The following is a 16,439-nucleotide window of genomic DNA, read 5'->3' on the forward strand; positions in this document are numbered from 1 at the left end:
GAGCAGGGGGGTTGGACCAGATGACTCCAGCGCGGCTCCTCCCGAGCTGACCCGCTCCGGGCCCCTGTGTCTCTGTGCCTACATCTCCCGGCAGCGCCCGGGCGGCGCGCGGGAGGCCGGGCGGCGGCGGCGGCCGGGAAGGGCGGGCGGCGGCCGGGAAGGAAGGGCGGCGGGATGCGGCTGTCGGTGGCGGCCGCCATCTCGCACGGCCGCGTGTACCGGCGGCTCGGGCTCGGCCCGCGGAGCCGCCTGGACCTGCTGCGGAACCTGGTGACGGCGCTGGTGCGCCATGAGCGCATCGAGACGCCCTGGGCGCGGGCAGACGAGATGCGCGGCTACGCCGAGCGGGTGAGCGGCGGGGCAGGCCGGGCCGGGCCGGGCCGGGCCGGGCCGGGCCGGGGTTTAGCGCAGGGCTGGCGGGCGGCCGAGGGGCCCTGACCTGCCGCCTCCTTCCTCCCCGCAGCTCATCGACTACGCCAAGCGGGGGGACACGGACGAGCGCGCCATGCGCATGGCGAATTTCTGGCTGACGGTGAGTACCCCCCCCACACACACCCCCCGCCCTGCATTCCCAGCCCCGGATCCCTCTTGTTCATCGCGCCGCGGTGCCGGAGCTGAGTGTGCCGCCCCGCAGGAGAAGGACCTCATCCACAAGCTGTTCAAGGTGCTGGCGCCGCGGTTCCAGCCGCACCCCGGGAGCTACACGCGCCTGCTGCAGATCCCGAACCGGGACGCGCTGGACCGCGCTAAGATGGCGGTGATCGAGCTGAAGGGGAACCCGCTGCCGCCGCTCGTCCGCCCGCGCCGCGACTCCGAGAAGACGCTGCTCAACCAGCTGCTCAAGGGCTACCGGGAGGACCTGCACAGGGCGGCGGCCCCCCCGGGCACCCCTGTCTAGGGGTCCGCCGCCTGCCCCGAGGGGCTGTCCGGGAATGGAAGGTGTGTCGGCAGGGCTGGAGGTTGGTCGCTAACCTGAGGTTGCCCTGGCGAGCACGCACAGTTTACTTGCTTCTTCCCGTGGTTTGAATAGAGACTCGGCAAGAGGAGGAAATCAAGCTAGGAGCCCTGGTGGGTGATGTTCTCTGTGTAAATAAACTTTATTCAGAAAGTTCAGTTTGCTTCTGTTTGAGTTCTGTTTACAGAGTCAGTTAGGTTGGAAAAGACCTCTGAGTCCAACCTGTGACTGAATACCACCATGCCACCTAGACCATGGCACTAGATGCAATGTACAGCCTTTCCCTTAAACACCTCCAGGGACAGTGACCCCACCACCTCCCTGGGCAGCCCGTACCAATGTCTAATCACCCTTTCTGTGAAGAAATTCTTCCTAATGTCTCACCTAAACCTACCCTGGCACAGCTTAAATTCTTGTGCACGAGTGTTAAGTAACTTACCCCAGTAAATACTGGATTTATTACAGGTTCTGGTCCCACAGCCGTGTTCTGGGGCAGCATCTGCACTGTGACAGAGCTACATTGTTTCCTAGAAGCCAGTGTGCAGCATTTCAGGGCAGGAAGTTCAGTGAAAAATTAGATACTCTTGCTGTTTCAAAAAGTGCTGAATGCAAATAGGATTATAACACTGAGATAAGTCCTATAAAGAGACAGTAGCAAAGGAGTTGTTGCCATCTCTAACAAGACATCCCAGCTTCACGTGCAGGATTGCAGCAAGTCACTATTATCCAGTTAGAATAAAAAGAATAGCAGAACTTCTTCAGAGTGATTTAACTTCTAAAAATCTCTAGTTGTTAGCTTTCTCATTTGATTTCAAGCACAGCTTGTACGTGAAAGTCCTAGCTGTACCTTTGAAGTGAAAAAAAAAAAACCACCATAACCAACCCAAATGTGGTATCACAGAATAGAACACCAGGTTGGAAGGAACCTCAAGGATATCTGGTCCAACCTTTCCTGGTAAAACACAGTGGAACTGGTGTGGCTTCCTTCTGTTGCATTCCTTCCTCCCTCCCAGGCTTTACAAACTTAAGACATTTAAATGAGTGATGCCATGAAGCAAGTTAATTGTATGGAAAGACAAAAAGTTAAAGTTACGTATTCTCTGTTTTAGTGAACCCAGTGTGAAATTAAAGATGTGTGCTGCTTAAGGAAGAAGAAAAAGTCAAAATGTTAAAAGGTCAGTGTTCAGACAGGCCTAATCTTTGTCTCTAGTAACCTTGAAATTGCCCTCTTTGTAGAGAGATGAAGCAAACTGCTGTTGCTGCAGAGCTTCCATGTAGTTAAAAGTCCATGCTGAGGCTTTAACAAAATACTCTTGAATAATACATTGTCTATATTTATTCCTTAAGTTGGTCTTTCATCCCAGTAAACTGAACCCTAGCACATTACCAGCGATTGATGACTCAGGATGCTGACTGTAGCCCCTGGAGATTTTCCGTGTGCATCAGGAGCAGAGGTGCTGCCCAGGTTTTTCCCTGCAGGATTTCAAAGCAGTAAGACACTGCACACCATGCAGGCAAAGGCAAGAGCTGTTTCAGCTGCATAATCTCTTAGTATTCAGATTATAAATGTGAATGCTGCTTGGTAAGACAACTGTGGCCTCTACCACTGGCTGAAAATACAGTGTAATATCCATGGTACCGCCACCCAAAACACACATTTTGGTCACAGGAAGGACCCAGGAACATGAGCAGGTGGACATATACTTAGACAAATGAACATGAAAACACTGATTTAGGAAGATGGTTGAATAAAAACATTTAATGAGTGAAAGCAAATCAGGCTCTTGTCTGCTTGTCCTTAATAGAGTTTACAAAAGTGCAGAAAAGCTAGAAGCTAAATTGGGGAAAATTCTTGATACTTATTTTTTATACACAAATGCTTAGTGTGCGTACTTGTTTTTTGCAGTGTCTGTATGAACGTTAGGACAGCTGACAAAGCATTCATCATCTTGCAAGCACAGTGTGTAGTCCTTCTAAATGCAGTTCTGCTATATGCCCCTGAGCATTTTCTAAGGTTGTGTAGGCTTCTGCCATGACAGTGGTTGTCCTGCCAGTCTGTCTTGTACTCAGGTGCATCAGGCTTTCAGCTGCCTGCAGAGGAAAACAAAGGGGAAGGTCACTTTATAGGTGAAATCTGTTCATACAATTCCCTTGTGTCCTGGCTGCGAGAGTCAGGCCTTCTCTGTCACCCTTATAACCATACACAGGCCCATATGATCATTTTTATGTCCTGTCCCCCTCCTCTCAGCCTCTTCCACCTCTGGAAAAGAGGTGCCTACCTGACTGCAGCTGTGAGACTCCGATACCAGTCATTGATATCTTGTTGGTCGCTGGACATCAACAGCAGTGCCTTGTGTGGAAAGGAAAGCTGAAAGGCAAACAGAATCTGTGGCATTCCTTGCCTAGGCAGCAATTCTGACCAAAGGAGAGTCATCACTACTGAATTCAACTCAGCTCTGCATGCTGATTTTCACCATTTTCCTTCCCAGACTGAAAAATTTAGCTTTAGTGCTGGGAGGAGCCAGAGTCTAGACAGTACAGAGCAAGTGCCAGACTTGTCCATTCTTTCCAGCCACAGCTGACAGCTCACTCAGACTTAATAAGCTGTTTGGAGATGAGCAATCACAGTTTTTAGCAGCTCTTCATCCAGTTTTCTATCTTACTCCAAGCTGCCCCTCGGGGTCCTTCCACTACCACCATCTACAGGTCACAGATTGGCCGAAGTGTTCTTTGTCACAGCTCACAAGGAATGAGGTAACACAGCCCCAGGAGCTGCAACCTTGGAAAAACTGACTTTGAAACTTCTGCTGAGGACACTGGTCCCTGCCAAGGACCCTGCAGCGCTCAGGGAGTTTGATGCACAAGCAATATCTGTTGTGATAATACTCATGTCTTCCTCATTGTCGCTTTTTCTGTAAGTTCAGCCCCCAGTCAGTGTATTCATTGTCACATGTCTGGGGGGCTATCCCCCCAGATCTGTGGCTCTGATGAGGGTATGTCAAAGTCTTATTAGACCCTCCTCACCTGAGCTAAGTGAAGCAACCAGCAGCAACCTGTACCCCAGAGTGTGCAGGAGGGCCTACACCATGGAAGGATAAGGACCTACACCACTCAAAAAGAGAAGGGTTTCCCTGACTCAGACTAGTTCATTGCATTTTGTCACCAGGCTTGTCCTCTTAGGCCTGTGGCTGCTGAGGCAGTTGGAAACCTGCTTCCAAGTCTGACTCCACTGGCGCTTCTGCCAGGCAGAAGTAGGGAGACTTACACTGAGGAGCCCTCCCTGGCTCCGTGTGTGGCCAAACACTTTATCCACGGTGCACTGGTGGAGAGGGTACACAGCCTGGCACGCCAGTTTGTTCGAGTTCAGCGGGTGCAGGGGGTGGCAGGGCTTTGCTGCAATGAGGATATCAGAGAACAGGAAGAACATCCTGCGCTTCAGTTCGTCTCCCTTTGAAGGCACCACCAAAAGCCAGCCTTCCCGGATATACCAGCGCCCTGGGCATGCAAGGGAAACAGAGACAGTTGTCAGATCACGGCGGGGGCTTGGCGGAAAGAAGGATGTAATGAGACAAACAGGAATACGGTGTGAGCCACCCTTGCAGGTTACCGGGTTCTACATCAATTCCAGCCACTAGAAGGCACTGAAGTATCAACTGGGTCCAGCCCGCCAGCACGGAAAACACCCATACAAAACAGTAACCATCCCAAAAGGTTTAGGAGCAGGCTGAAGTTGTTGTAAATCTACTTTGTTAATTAAGAGGATATTATGATATGCAAGCCTCTTTAAAAAGAACAAAAGCATGGTTTTAAAATTGTATGTGTAGCTTTAAATTAAAATAAGCCTTCAGAAAACACACCATGAACGGTCTTTGTGTTGCCCTTTTCTTTATCATTAGTGGTGAAACAGAAGTTAGCCTAAGCTTTGAAAATGTAATATTTTGTTGTTTGCTTGTGTATGTCAATAAAATCAATAATAAAAAAAAAATAGGCCAAAAAAACCGAGCCCTCCATGTTTCACAGGTCACCTAGTTATATATAGACCTCCAGTAGTTAAGAGATTGGGGGATGCAGACTACTGTTCTACAGAGGAGACAGCAAATGAGATATAAAACAAGGAAGGTCTGAATAGGCAACCTTATCAGCCTCTCTTGCAGAACAGAGCCCTGTGTCATCCACCCATGAAATGAATTGCAATAAAAGTAAAGGAAGAGAAAGCAGCAGGAAAATAATCAAAACAATTTAATAAACCCAGCTGTAAGCAGCAATTAAAAAAATGGCATCCACACAAAATGGAACAATTAAAGCAGGACCTCTATCTAGGATTATTGTGCAAGATAGCCATCAGCTCCTGGTAATTATGAAGACACCTGCCAGTAACATTATTTGTAAAAATATAAAGCCGTAATTAGGTATTGCCACCTGGCCTTGGCTAGGAAACACCTGCCAGGGAATTTCAGCCACTTTTTTCATGCCTTAGCTTCTGCATGAGCTATTAAGTACCTTTTAGGAAAAAAAAAATCACAGGTTTGTTTTAATTATGGATTGTCTCTTACTTAGTATTCTGCAGTCACAAAACAAAGACGCAGGTGAATTCCTGCTTAGCTTACTTCACAGGAACCACTCCTCTTGTCTGAATTAGAAAGTGAGGAAGAGAAGGAATCAAGTGCAGGAATCAGTCAAAGTTTAAGAAATAAATGAAAGGAAGGGGTCAGCAGCATGGGACTGGACTGGGAACTGTTCCTCTCAGGCTAAGCTGTGATCAGACTCTCAGGCATACAATCTGTCCTGTACTGTACTGGAAATCTTGGATTATGGATCCATATTCAGGATTACCAGGGGCACAAGATTTAGGAAGTGCTTGTGAAAGGAGGGCAAGAAAATATCCCTGTGGAAGCTCAGAATGACAAAACAGAGTGCTAAGTTAAGGAGGCAGTTCTGGTTAATATGGTAGTTGCCCTAAATATGGAAGGCAGCAAGAAAAGCAGGGTCTCTTTACTGGGAGCACTACATCTCAGAGACACTGCCAGATGTGAGATAGCCAACTCCAAAGCTCCCACTTTCTCTGAATCTACAGCATTCTGGGTTTTTTTTCCCTCCTGGTGGCAGGTCACAACCTTAACAGTTCTGAAAAAAATAGCTTGTTTCTGGAAAGCTGACCCAAAACTAGGAAGTTCCAATTGCCTCCTACTTTTCTGCTTCACACATCCGGGAGTACCTGTGTAACTCCAGGTGATGGAAAACATGAGCATAAAAATTCTGTGTTCTAGGTAATGCAGAGGGCTCTACAGACCCTCAACACTTGTCTTGCTACATGTCTCAGAATATTCAAAGACCAAAAAACCCACGGATGAAACACTTTCAAAGAATGGCCATCTCTGGTCTAGCTGTACTGTTTTGGGTGTGGGGGTTTTTTGTGTGTGGTTTTTTTTTTTGAGGGGGGGGAGTGTTGTGGTTTGTTTGGTTTGGTTTTTTGTTGGGTTTTTTATTTGGTTGGTTGGTTTTGTTTGTTTGTGGTTTTTTTTAATGGGGTTATCTTATTAGTTGTGGTATTCAGGATAACTGATTTACCTTTTTACTTATGTACTACCCCAATGTGCCAAGGCCCCCCACCACACGCTCGTGCTCAGTGTAAGTAGAGCACACCTGTGAGCTCCCTTTCAGCTGGCACCATCAAAAGAATTGTAAGAACACAGAAGAGAATTTTAAATTTATCTGACCACTGATTAAGCACCTTCAAGAGTAACCTCTGATAAATAACCTTTGTCTGCCTTGCTGATTTGGCTGGTCTAGAGTTAATATTTTCATAGTAACTGGTATGGAGCTGGTTTTGATTTGCACTGAAAACAACATTAACAACACAGGGATCTTTATTGCTGTTTAAGCACTTCTCAGCATCAAGATCTTTCCTGCTCCTCACCCCACCAACAGGGAGGCTGGGGGTGCATGTGAAGCTGCAAAGGGACACAGTTGGGACAGCTGATCCCAACTTCCCAAAGGACATTCCATGTCATACGGCACCATGGTCAGCATATAAAGCTAGTGGAAGAAGGAGGAAGAGGGGTTGTTTGGTGCGATCCATTTGTCTTCCCAAGTAACCACTGTGCGTGTTGGGAGCCCAGCTTTCCCAGGAATAGCTGAACACCCGTCTGCCCATGGCAAGTGGTGCATGAATTGCTTGTTTTGTTTCGCTTGCATGAACAGTTTTTGCTTTACCTATTAAACTGACTTTATCTCAGCCCATGAGCTTTGTCAGTTTTACCCTTCTGAATCTCTCCCCCATCCCACTGTGGAATGTGGAAAGATCCACATGTAAGAATTACAAACACATTCACTGGTAGCTGGAGCTGCGCCTTAGAGACCTTCACACACAGTAACTTTAACACTCCTCTCCAGCTGCAGCACTGTGCCTGAATAACCTCTGCAGCAGCAGAGTTTAGTGAGGGTACAGGTGAAGCCCCAAGTGACCGTTTCGTAGTTGCCCTGATGGGGCACAGTTATCAGAATATTCCATACACAGCTTGGAGTGTGGTCTGGGCATAGAGTGTGCCCAGAAACACAAAAGGTCATAGAGACCTGTTACCCTATTAGATGTTCTTACTTGCCAATAACTGTGATTTTATATATCTCAGCTATCAGCAGAAATACGCTGATTTCTGGCACAGAAAAAAAAAATAAATAAAAGAAAATTCTTCGTATGAAGGGTGTGAGCAGAATTCCATGAATCTTATGGCTTAAGATAAACAACAACACAGTCCTTGAGCCCTTGACACTCAGAAATCTATGGTTCCTGCAATGGAGTAGGGACAATGCCACTACTTACACTCTTCCAAAATTATTTAGTGTCTGTCTTTCAGTCTCACCCAGGACTTAAAATCCTGGCTTCCTTGGGTTCGTAACTTTTTAAGTACGTGTCATCAGCTCCTCCTACCTGAATGTCAGGCAATTAAGCTGTTGCTTATCCTTACTCAAAAATGCTTAACTTTTTAAAAAATGCTTGAATTAGTAGTTGTATTCCTTTGCTACCTCTCTATGGAATTTGGGCAGAAGGGGAAAACTGCTTAGTATGAGTTGAGTCAGAGATGAAGGAGAGCATATCTTCACATATCTCAGCTTGGCAGAAGAAAAAAAGAGCTGTCAGTAAGACCCACCTGGAGTCAAAACCTGGGTCTTCTGTCCTTTGAGCAGTTTCTGAACCCGAAGCAGCTGCAATGAGTTCTCTCTTTTTTCAGTTATGCCTTGGACCCACTGAGATATCTCAGAAACAGATTTCACAGCCTCTGAAATTACAGCAGCATATTCTGAGATTATCACAAATGAGCATGTATTTCACCTTTGCTATCTTATTAGAAAAGACAATATGAAATTAAGAAGCAAAGTTTTAAACCAAATATCAACAACAGTTTTATTCAGGAATTTCAGCAGAAAGTTGGAGTAGGTTACCTCCAGATACCTCTCTCCAATCAACAATTCTGAAGTTCTAGAAAATATTTACCAAAGAAACAGTAGACAGAGGAATAACTTGGAAGCAGAAAAGGAAAAAGCCCTGCAAGTGGTGTTAACTGCTTGCAAATATCACAGAATCATTTAGGTCCTCTCAGATCATCAAGTCCCGCCTTTGACTGAACACCATTTTATCAACTAGAGCGTGGCACTAAGTGCCACATCCAGTCAGTTCTTGAACACTTACAGGGATGGTGACTCCACCACTTTCCTGGGCAGCCCATTCCGATGTTTAACAACCTTCTCCATAAAGAAATTCCTCCTGATGTCCAGCCTAAACCTCCCCTGGCACAGCTTAAGGCCATTTCCTCTTGTCCAGTCACTTGTTCCCAGGAGAAGAGGCCGACCCCCACCTGGCTACAATCTCCTTTCAGGTGGTTATAGAGAGTGATGAGGTCCCTCTTGAGCTTAAATACCCCCAGCTCCCTCAGCTGCTCCTCATATGACTTGTGCTCTAGAATCTTCCCAAAACTCTTGCTTTTTCCTTGGCACAATCCAGCACCTCAATGTGACTCCTGCAGTAGGGGACTTAAAACTGGGCACAAGAATCGAGGTGCAGCCTCACCAGTGCTGAGTACAGAGGGCCTTGACCCATTGATCCAGCCTGTACAGATCCCTCTGCAAAGCCTTCCTACCTTCCAGCAGATCAACACTCTGCCCAACCTGGTGTCACCTCTGAACTGATTGGGGGTGCACTTGATCCCCTCGTCCAGATTATAGATAAGACATTAAACAGGACTGGTCCCAGTACTGAGCCTTGGGGAACGCCACTAGTGATTGGATGTGGCATGAAGGACATGAATTACCCTAGAAAAGTGAGGCATGTGACCAAGAGACTCATAGAATGGTTTGGGTTAGAAGGCACCTTAAAGATCATCTCGTTCCAACCCATCTGCCATAGGCAGGGACACCTTTCACTAGACCAGGTTGCTCAGGGCTCCATCCAACCCGGCCTTGAACACTTCCTGGGATGGGACATCGACAAATTCCCAGGGCAGCATGTGCCGGTGCCTCACCACCATCAGAATAAAAAAAGAATTTAAAAAAAAAATTTTAAAATAGAGCTGCTAGTTGTCCATTTTGACCCTTAGGCCACTTTCACAGACAGTTACTCTACATTTTTATTCCCAATGTGTTCTCAGATTAGAATGGAGAAGAGAAATAGTAATCCACAAGAACCCCAGAGAGAGGAAGATTCTTCTTCTGTGGAAGCAAGCAGGAGGTGGGAATCCAAATATTGTTGGCATGGAGGCTATCAGTGACCAAAGCATCAGTATCTACAGGTGGAATCATACTTGCAAGTTTGAGGTGCTCAGCACTGTCTGGGCTGGTGTTCTCCAGCAGGTCTCTGAAGAAATGCTTGTACCTAAGTTGGAGAGAGCAGGTTTAATTCACAACAAGGTACCAGGAACATCAGCACCTCCTGTAAGTGACAGTGTGATGAAGAGGACTCCACCAGGAAATGGAGTACACACCTCTAAGCCTAACCAAGCAGTTTTGACCACACTTCAGTCACATTCATTTTATCATCAGTTTTATCCACTGAAGTAGCCCAAGTTTTTTACACATCTGCAAGCCTTTGGCTTTTCCTGGGGATCTGATAAAAACAACCTCACAAATTACTTAACTTCATGAGACTCTCAGCATTCGCATAAAAATGCCTTCAATACCAGACAAATTTCTCTTTGAACTATTTTTTTTTTAATCTGAATGGTGGCATTCATACTGTTTTTCCTGTCCACAAGAAAATAAAGGCATTTCTGTAAGAACTAGGATCTGCCTTTTTCTTCTTTTCCTCCCCAGTCTTTACTGGAAAGGATCAGATCTCTGCAAATTCTTTCTCTTTTCTCTTTTACTTTTCAGTAAAGTCAAACTATTTTTAATCTGAAGGAGAGAAGGAATTTAACAATTCACAAACTGGCGGAAGTCATATGACCTAGTGTGTATATGTTATGAGTGTTTTGAAGAAAATTGAACATGATGGAGCTGTTTAATGAAAAAAATTACACCTCTGTTAAAAAGCTAACACTTTTCCCAACAGCTGGACAGCAACAACTATACTGGTGTTTTACAAATTTAAGGGAAGTATCCAAAGCATTATAATGAAAAAAACACCAATCAGATTAATGTTTGTGGTTGAAAGCAGCTACTTGACCTATAGCTGCAGCAACAGCTGAGCTCCCAGAAAGCTAGCTGTGCTCTGTATTACCCAGACACCCTCCCCAAGAAAGGGTTGCCCATGAGCTCATGCAGCACTCTGCTCAAGCAGTCAGTTTGCCTCTTCAAAGGGGGAATGATCGTAGAATACCCTGAGTTGGAAGGGACCCAAAAGGACCATTAAGTCCAGCTCCTGGCTCTGTACAGGATAACCCTAAAAATCACACCACATGCACAAGTGCTGTCTGAATATTTCTTGAAACCTGGAAGGTTTGGTGCCTCAAAAGCAAATGCAGAAATCCAGGGTGTATCTGTCCGGGCTCAGACAGCTGCAATAGGCATTGAATCTGAGGAAAGCTCTGATAACCACAGAGGGAAGAAAAGCTCTCCTGTGTTCATTAATTTCACGCTTTCCAGAGGCAGTGATCTACAAGAGTCACAATGTCCCAGGTCAACAACCTGCACAAAAGCAGAGCCAGGCCACCTCTGGCAGAGGGTACCACTTCTGCAGCATTTCAGACAGCTTGTTCTTGTTCAGAGCTGAACTTCAGCAGCTTACTGAGGTGGCAGGAAGCCTCCAATTCCACCCAATAGCTACATGAAAAGATAGGAGCCAGGGCTAAACACAGCTTCTTCCCTGCATCATCTCTCATCCATACACACTGATTCCACTTTACAGGCACGTCTTCGGACCTGTTTCACTGCTGTCTATATGCTCTGATTTTGAGACACATTAAGCAACTTTACATCACATAGCAACCAAGACACTGTTGTGTTCCTCTTTCCTTCCTCATGCTAACCCCTTGAAAACTCACAATTGCTTACTTACTGGTGCAGCCTCTGCAAGGGTAAAGGAAGCAGATCCTCTAGCTCCCTCCCTTGAAACTGAGGTCGAGATTCCTGGAGTTTCTTAAACCGCCGGAATGACTTATTTTTCCTCAGTTGCTCCTGTGTGCAGCAGAAAAGGGATATAGCTTGAAGACTACAAAAAGAACTGTGTGCTCTAGCCTGCACCAGAGCTTGGAACTCTTCAACTTAGATTTCAAGACTCCAGTCCTAAATGCAAGCATCAACTTCTTTTATGGTCATGGGCAAGACATTCCCTTTCTCCTGACCATCATTTGCAGTGGTTAATGGAAGCAACATTATCCTTTCATACAGGCATAGCAGTACAAAGCTAGTACATGCAGCAAATGGAAATAAAGAAGAAAGGAAGGTTGAACCCAGTTAGGAAAACAAGGAGTGCACCTGTGGCTTTGTGCCACTCATTTCAAGACAAAGGAATGCAGCTCCACATTCCCATCACCTCAAGGCAAGTATCCAAAATGCCTTTTTCTCTTGGACAGTCAAAAGCGTGAACATATGCATGGAAATACAAGAGAAGGGAAATATCCCAGTGTATCCTGCATCTGGGAACATGCATGGGCAAAAACTGGAGGTGGAGAGGTTTAAATTCCAGATACAGCTGTCAGGACTTAGGAATAAAAATATATCCCTCTGAAATTTCTTGAAAACATGTTGTATTTGGAGACATAAGTGTCCCCCCAGAGAAATAAAATTCTTCCATAGAAAAGAAATTGTGAAGGAAAAGGAAATCCCATTGCTAAGGATACAGTTAGTGGTAGTGGGAAAGACTAGGAGACCTTACAATTCCCAGAAAGAGATCGCTGTACCCTAGTGAAAGCCTGGAAACTCTCTAGGCTTGCCAGACAAGAAGGAGTGGGAGTAAATACAGAACTCTGTTTGAGAAAGCTGTTCTCAGCATATGCATATACATACACAAACACCTGAAAAAAAGCATGAAAAATTTGAAGCACAAAGTAGACAAGTTTTCACCATTTTATTATGGAAGAAAGACTGAATATCATCAGCCTAGGAAAAGAGAGAAAAATGATCACTCCAGAAATAGAAGAATAAAGGAAGAATGTGGCTGTTTCACAGAACAGAAAAACGTAGAGAATAAGAAGAATAAAGTAGTTATTTACCTTCAAAGTTTTGTTTGCCTGTTCCAAATTCTCAGCATAGTGACCATAAAGATCCAGATTCTGGCAAAAACTTTCCAGTCCTGGCCCCAAATTCCCTCTCTCCAGGTGAAATGACAGAACACTGTGTACAAAGAGCAGAGATAGCCTGTGAGGGCTACATCACTGATGGCATTTTCAGAGCTCTCTCTGGTTTGTTCCTATGATGGCCTTCCTTTGTTGTTCTCCACCTCATATCCAGTTTCTGTCCCAAATATGTGCTTGGAGGTCACAGAGTAAGCCACAGAACACACCGTGGAGCAAACTTACTGCGTTTAAACCTCCATCTAGTAACTGGATATCGAGATACGTGACACAGATCAGCCGTTTCCTGGGTACATATTAAGCGTCAGGTGTTGGTAGGCTTTTGGGAAATAAAGCTTTCTCACCAATATAGAGTCTTCCCAGTACAATTACAGGAATTGCAACAGTGTGTCCACTTACTGGCTGGCCGAGTATATGGATTCCAGCGGTCCAAATACAGTTTCCAACACAGCAGGTTTCAGCGTCCCTTTGGCCTTTAAAATTGTCACAAAGTACTAAGAAGGAAAAAAAAGAGAGAATTTCAGACAGGTAGAATTTACAGATTATCAAAGAATTGGGTTGGAAAGGACCTTAAAGACCACCTCATTCCAACCCCCACTAGACATTTTCCACAAGACCAGGTTGCTTCAAGTCCCATCCAACGTGGCCCATCACTTCCAGGACTCGGGCATCCAAAACTTCTGTGAGCAACCTGTTCCATTACCTCACCACCCTCACAGCAAAAGAATTTCTTCCTAATATCTAATCTAAACCTACTGTCTTGCAGTTTAAAACCATTTCCCCTTGTCCTATCACTATACGGCTGTGTAAAAAGTCGCTCTCCCTCTCTTTTATAAGCCCCCTTTAAATACTGGAAAGCCACAAAGGTTATTAGCCTGTGTGGCATAGAGCAGAAGCCAGAAGTTGCAGCCTGCACCCTCTGGCTTATAAGGATATCAAATATTATGAATGTCTGCCTAAGACATCTATCGTCAGATGTAAGCCTGATTTGTATCTTTGACCATAACTATCAACACATGGAACAGTACTACAGTACTACTAAACAGACCTATAGAGGCTATTTCAGTATCCTTAGATGCATTTGTTTTTCACCATCTTGTCTATAATCTCTGTTTGTTTGTTTGTACATTTCATACATCTCAGGCATCTTAAGGCAAGTCCCCTATACAATCAAAATTTAAAGGTTTATGTCTGTGTACAGGCCAAAGCCAAAGGGCCAAACCCGCGAGCTATTGAATATTACAGAGGAGGGAAAATAAAAACAACAAAAAAAACCTTATGGCCCCAGCAGGTGTTCCAGGCACTAGGAGTATACCAAAGTCTTGCTCTTGACCCTTCCCCATGGCAATGCAAATAAGTATGTGCCTTCTGAAGATACCTACATAGCAGAAGGGGCAGAAATACTCACTGTGACCACCAAATCCAGCTGCTCGAGGTATTTGTGCTCAGTTTCCAGCAGCTCCTTGGCTGTCCGGCTGCGCTTTCTCTCCCAGCGAGCCCTCTGGTCTTCCACAGTGTTTGCTCCAGCAATATACAGCAGGGGTGAGTCACTCATGGCAGACCCAGGGCTGATATACAGAAAGGTGATGGATCCTGGAGAGCCAAGAGAGGTGGACACACAACAAAAGAATAACCTATGTCGCAGGGTAGGATTCTGAACTACAAACTCTAAGCTTTCCTATGAAAAAAGGGAAGTCAGTTGCCAGCAACGGTTATTAGCAGTTTCCTTCTGCATCCCAGGTGCGGTCACAGGAGCCCTGCATTGACTGGAGGAATGGAGGTTGGAAAGACCAGGCTGTGAAAGCAGGAGCAGTACATGGCTATATGTCTGTAGGCAAACAAACCACTGCTTACTCTGCTTAGCCCCCCAATTCTTCATGCAAAATTCCCATTAAACCCAAAGAAGTTGGTGGGTGGAAAAGGTACTGGGGATAGGAGTAGAAAACAGCCATGAGCTTTGTCTTGTGGGGGAAGGAGAAGGGAAGGAAAGCACTCTTGCTTGTTTTCCCACGGAGGTTACCAAGAAGCGAGTGGTTTGCATTGCCATTTGCTAACCGTAGTTTGTGCTTGCAGAGATGAGAGAGGCTGAGCAAGTGCTGTGAATCACACTACCCCCTCATTAACCTGCTTTGGTCCTGCTCTGCTGTTCTGCCAGAGCAGTGTGGTTTTGTTATATAAAACAGTCCCTCTTCCAGCCTACTCTCTCAGAGAAAAAGTCATGTTTTAGCAGAACACCAGTTAAATATTGCTCTTTTGATGAAAAAGCAGTGCAGCCCCTGACACACTTTTCCTGGCATTAGGTATACAGTTTCTCTGGAAGCTGAACTACCTCCACAAAAGTTCTGACTCCCACATGGACAGGATACACTAATACAGAAAGATGTGCCATCACAGAGAAGGAAATTTGTCAAACACAGTCTCCCAGAGACATTCCAGATATGTAAATCAATACCTGAAACAAGAATTTCACATCAAGTAAGTGACTCATTTAATGAGTTGGCAAAAGTCCAGGTAGCCGAGGGACATGTGCAGTATTTTATAGGAGGAGCTTCTCCAGGGCTTTATCCTCATATTCACTTGCAACACAATCACAAGGGTAACAAAGGCCACATCTTGATCAAACAGGACAGACCTGGCACCGCTATGGATGGAGAGGCAGCACTGCAGGGAATACCACACAAAGCTTAGCATTAGTTCCCTCCCTGGAAGTGTTCAAGGCTAGCTTGGATGGGGCTCTGAGAAACGTGGTTGAGTGGCGGGGGGTTTGGAATGAGCTGGTCTTTAAGGTCCCTTCCACCCCAAACCATTCTGTGAACTCTATCAAATGTGCAGTTGCGAAGTACTCACCAACAATGGACTAAAATGCTACCACTTGCAGAGCACCTTTAGCCAGGGCAGATTGCAGTCAAGATTTTCATTTTGCAGACCAATTTCTTTTAACAAACAAACAATTAAAAAAAAAAAGTTACACCAGGTTTGACCATCTCCTGCTCACATAAAGCAGTTCAAACACTCCCATTATTCCACAATGTATATACTATAACTGTGCCAGGTCTGTAGGGTAAGAGCTGCCTGGACCCCATGGGTACACTAGAGAACACTTCCCCTATGGGGGACAGAAACACTCCCTCTTGCTTCTCCTGTCTCATATTCAGAAACCAGTAACTAAATGCCATTAATTAAACACATTCTGTTACCACTAACTACCTTATGACACCCCATTATAAATATTCCCTTCAACGTTTCTAAATTTTCTGAGTATCCTCAAAAAATCTCCCATTTTTATCACTGCACAGCCACTGTTGGTGTGTCAGGAGTGTAGCCACTTGGTGGGTCAGCTCCAGGGGCCACTCAGGCCCACATCCCATCCCATGGGTGGTGGCTGTCATGGAATAGGCCTTAGGGTTAGGGCTGCTCTTATCGGGAAGGGTGCAAAGCCAGAGACCACAGTCAGCCCTCAGCCACCCTGAGGAGTAAAGATACCAGGAGTAAATACTGCAGTAAATTATTACAGTAAATGTTGCAGTAAATATTGGAGGAACAAACATAGCAGGTAAACTATGCACTAGCTTTCCTTCAATTTCCCTGCAGTGTAGGTTATTAATAGTGTATTTTGGATTAGTCAAAACCAAAGGTACTATATTTTGCAGGAGATGAGAAAAGATCCACCAAAAGACTTGTGGATTGTACAGAATGTTTTTGTTGTCCAAAAATTAAGCATTTTATTCATTACTGGGTTTTTTGGGTTTTTTTTAACCAGA

The 16,439-nt window shown here is 45.4% G+C and overlaps 2 protein-coding genes across 2 annotated transcripts; one reads left to right on the plus strand and one right to left on the minus strand.

Moving 5' to 3' along the window:
* Positions 1-130: 130 nt before the first annotated feature.
* On the plus strand, positions 131-1,113 carry MRPL17 (mitochondrial ribosomal protein L17). The gene is made up of 3 exons (XM_050329890.1): positions 131-348; positions 464-532; positions 635-1,113. Exons 1-3 carry the CDS (start codon positions 175-177, stop codon positions 896-898), a joined length of 507 nt encoding a protein of 168 aa, XP_050185847.1. The 5' UTR covers positions 131-174; the 3' UTR covers positions 899-1,113.
* A 1,694-nt stretch (positions 1,114-2,807) lies between these two features.
* Positions 2,808-14,233, minus strand: ARHGEF39 (Rho guanine nucleotide exchange factor 39). The gene is made up of 9 exons (XM_050329874.1): positions 14,087-14,233; positions 13,078-13,172; positions 12,598-12,718; positions 11,442-11,560; positions 9,751-9,821; positions 8,104-8,232; positions 4,221-4,450; positions 3,235-3,323; positions 2,808-3,046 (listed from the first exon to the last, which is right to left on the minus strand). Exons 1-9 carry the CDS (start codon positions 14,231-14,233, stop codon positions 3,031-3,033), a joined length of 1,017 nt encoding a protein of 338 aa, XP_050185831.1. The 3' UTR covers positions 2,808-3,030.
* Positions 14,234-16,439: the final 2,206 nt, after the last annotated feature.

This window comes from Myiozetetes cayanensis, unplaced genomic scaffold, assembly GCF_022539395.1.
Source record: "Myiozetetes cayanensis isolate MyiCay16 unplaced genomic scaffold, myiCay2020 scf4, whole genome shotgun sequence".
Taxonomy (NCBI): domain Eukaryota; kingdom Metazoa; phylum Chordata; class Aves; order Passeriformes; family Tyrannidae; genus Myiozetetes; species Myiozetetes cayanensis.

What these genes read in the sequence shown, in the direction of transcription:
- MRPL17 (XM_050329890.1), top strand. Translation starts at nt 175, where the DNA reads ATGCGGCTGTCGGTGGCGGCCGCCATCTCGCACGGCCGCGTGTACCGG. An exon ending in TGCGCGGCTACGCCGAGCGG is followed by an intron (nt 349 to 463) that starts GTGAGCGGCGGG and finishes TCCTCCCCGCAG; the next exon opens with CTCATCGACTACGCCAAGCG. An exon ending in TGGCGAATTTCTGGCTGACG is followed by an intron (nt 533 to 634) that starts GTGAGTACCCCC and finishes GCCGCCCCGCAG; the next exon opens with GAGAAGGACCTCATCCACAA.
- ARHGEF39 (XM_050329874.1), bottom strand. Translation starts at nt 14,233, where the DNA reads ATGAGTGACTCACCCCTGCTGTATATTGCTGGAGCAAACACTGTGGAA. An exon ending in AGCTGGATTTGGTGGTCACA is followed by an intron (nt 13,173 to 14,086) that starts GTGAGTATTTCT and finishes TTTCCTTCTTAG; the next exon opens with TACTTTGTGACAATTTTAAA. An exon ending in CCCTTGCAGAGGCTGCACCA is followed by an intron (nt 9,822 to 11,441) that starts GTAAGTAAGCAA and finishes TCTCCAACTTAG; the next exon opens with GTACAAGCATTTCTTCAGAG.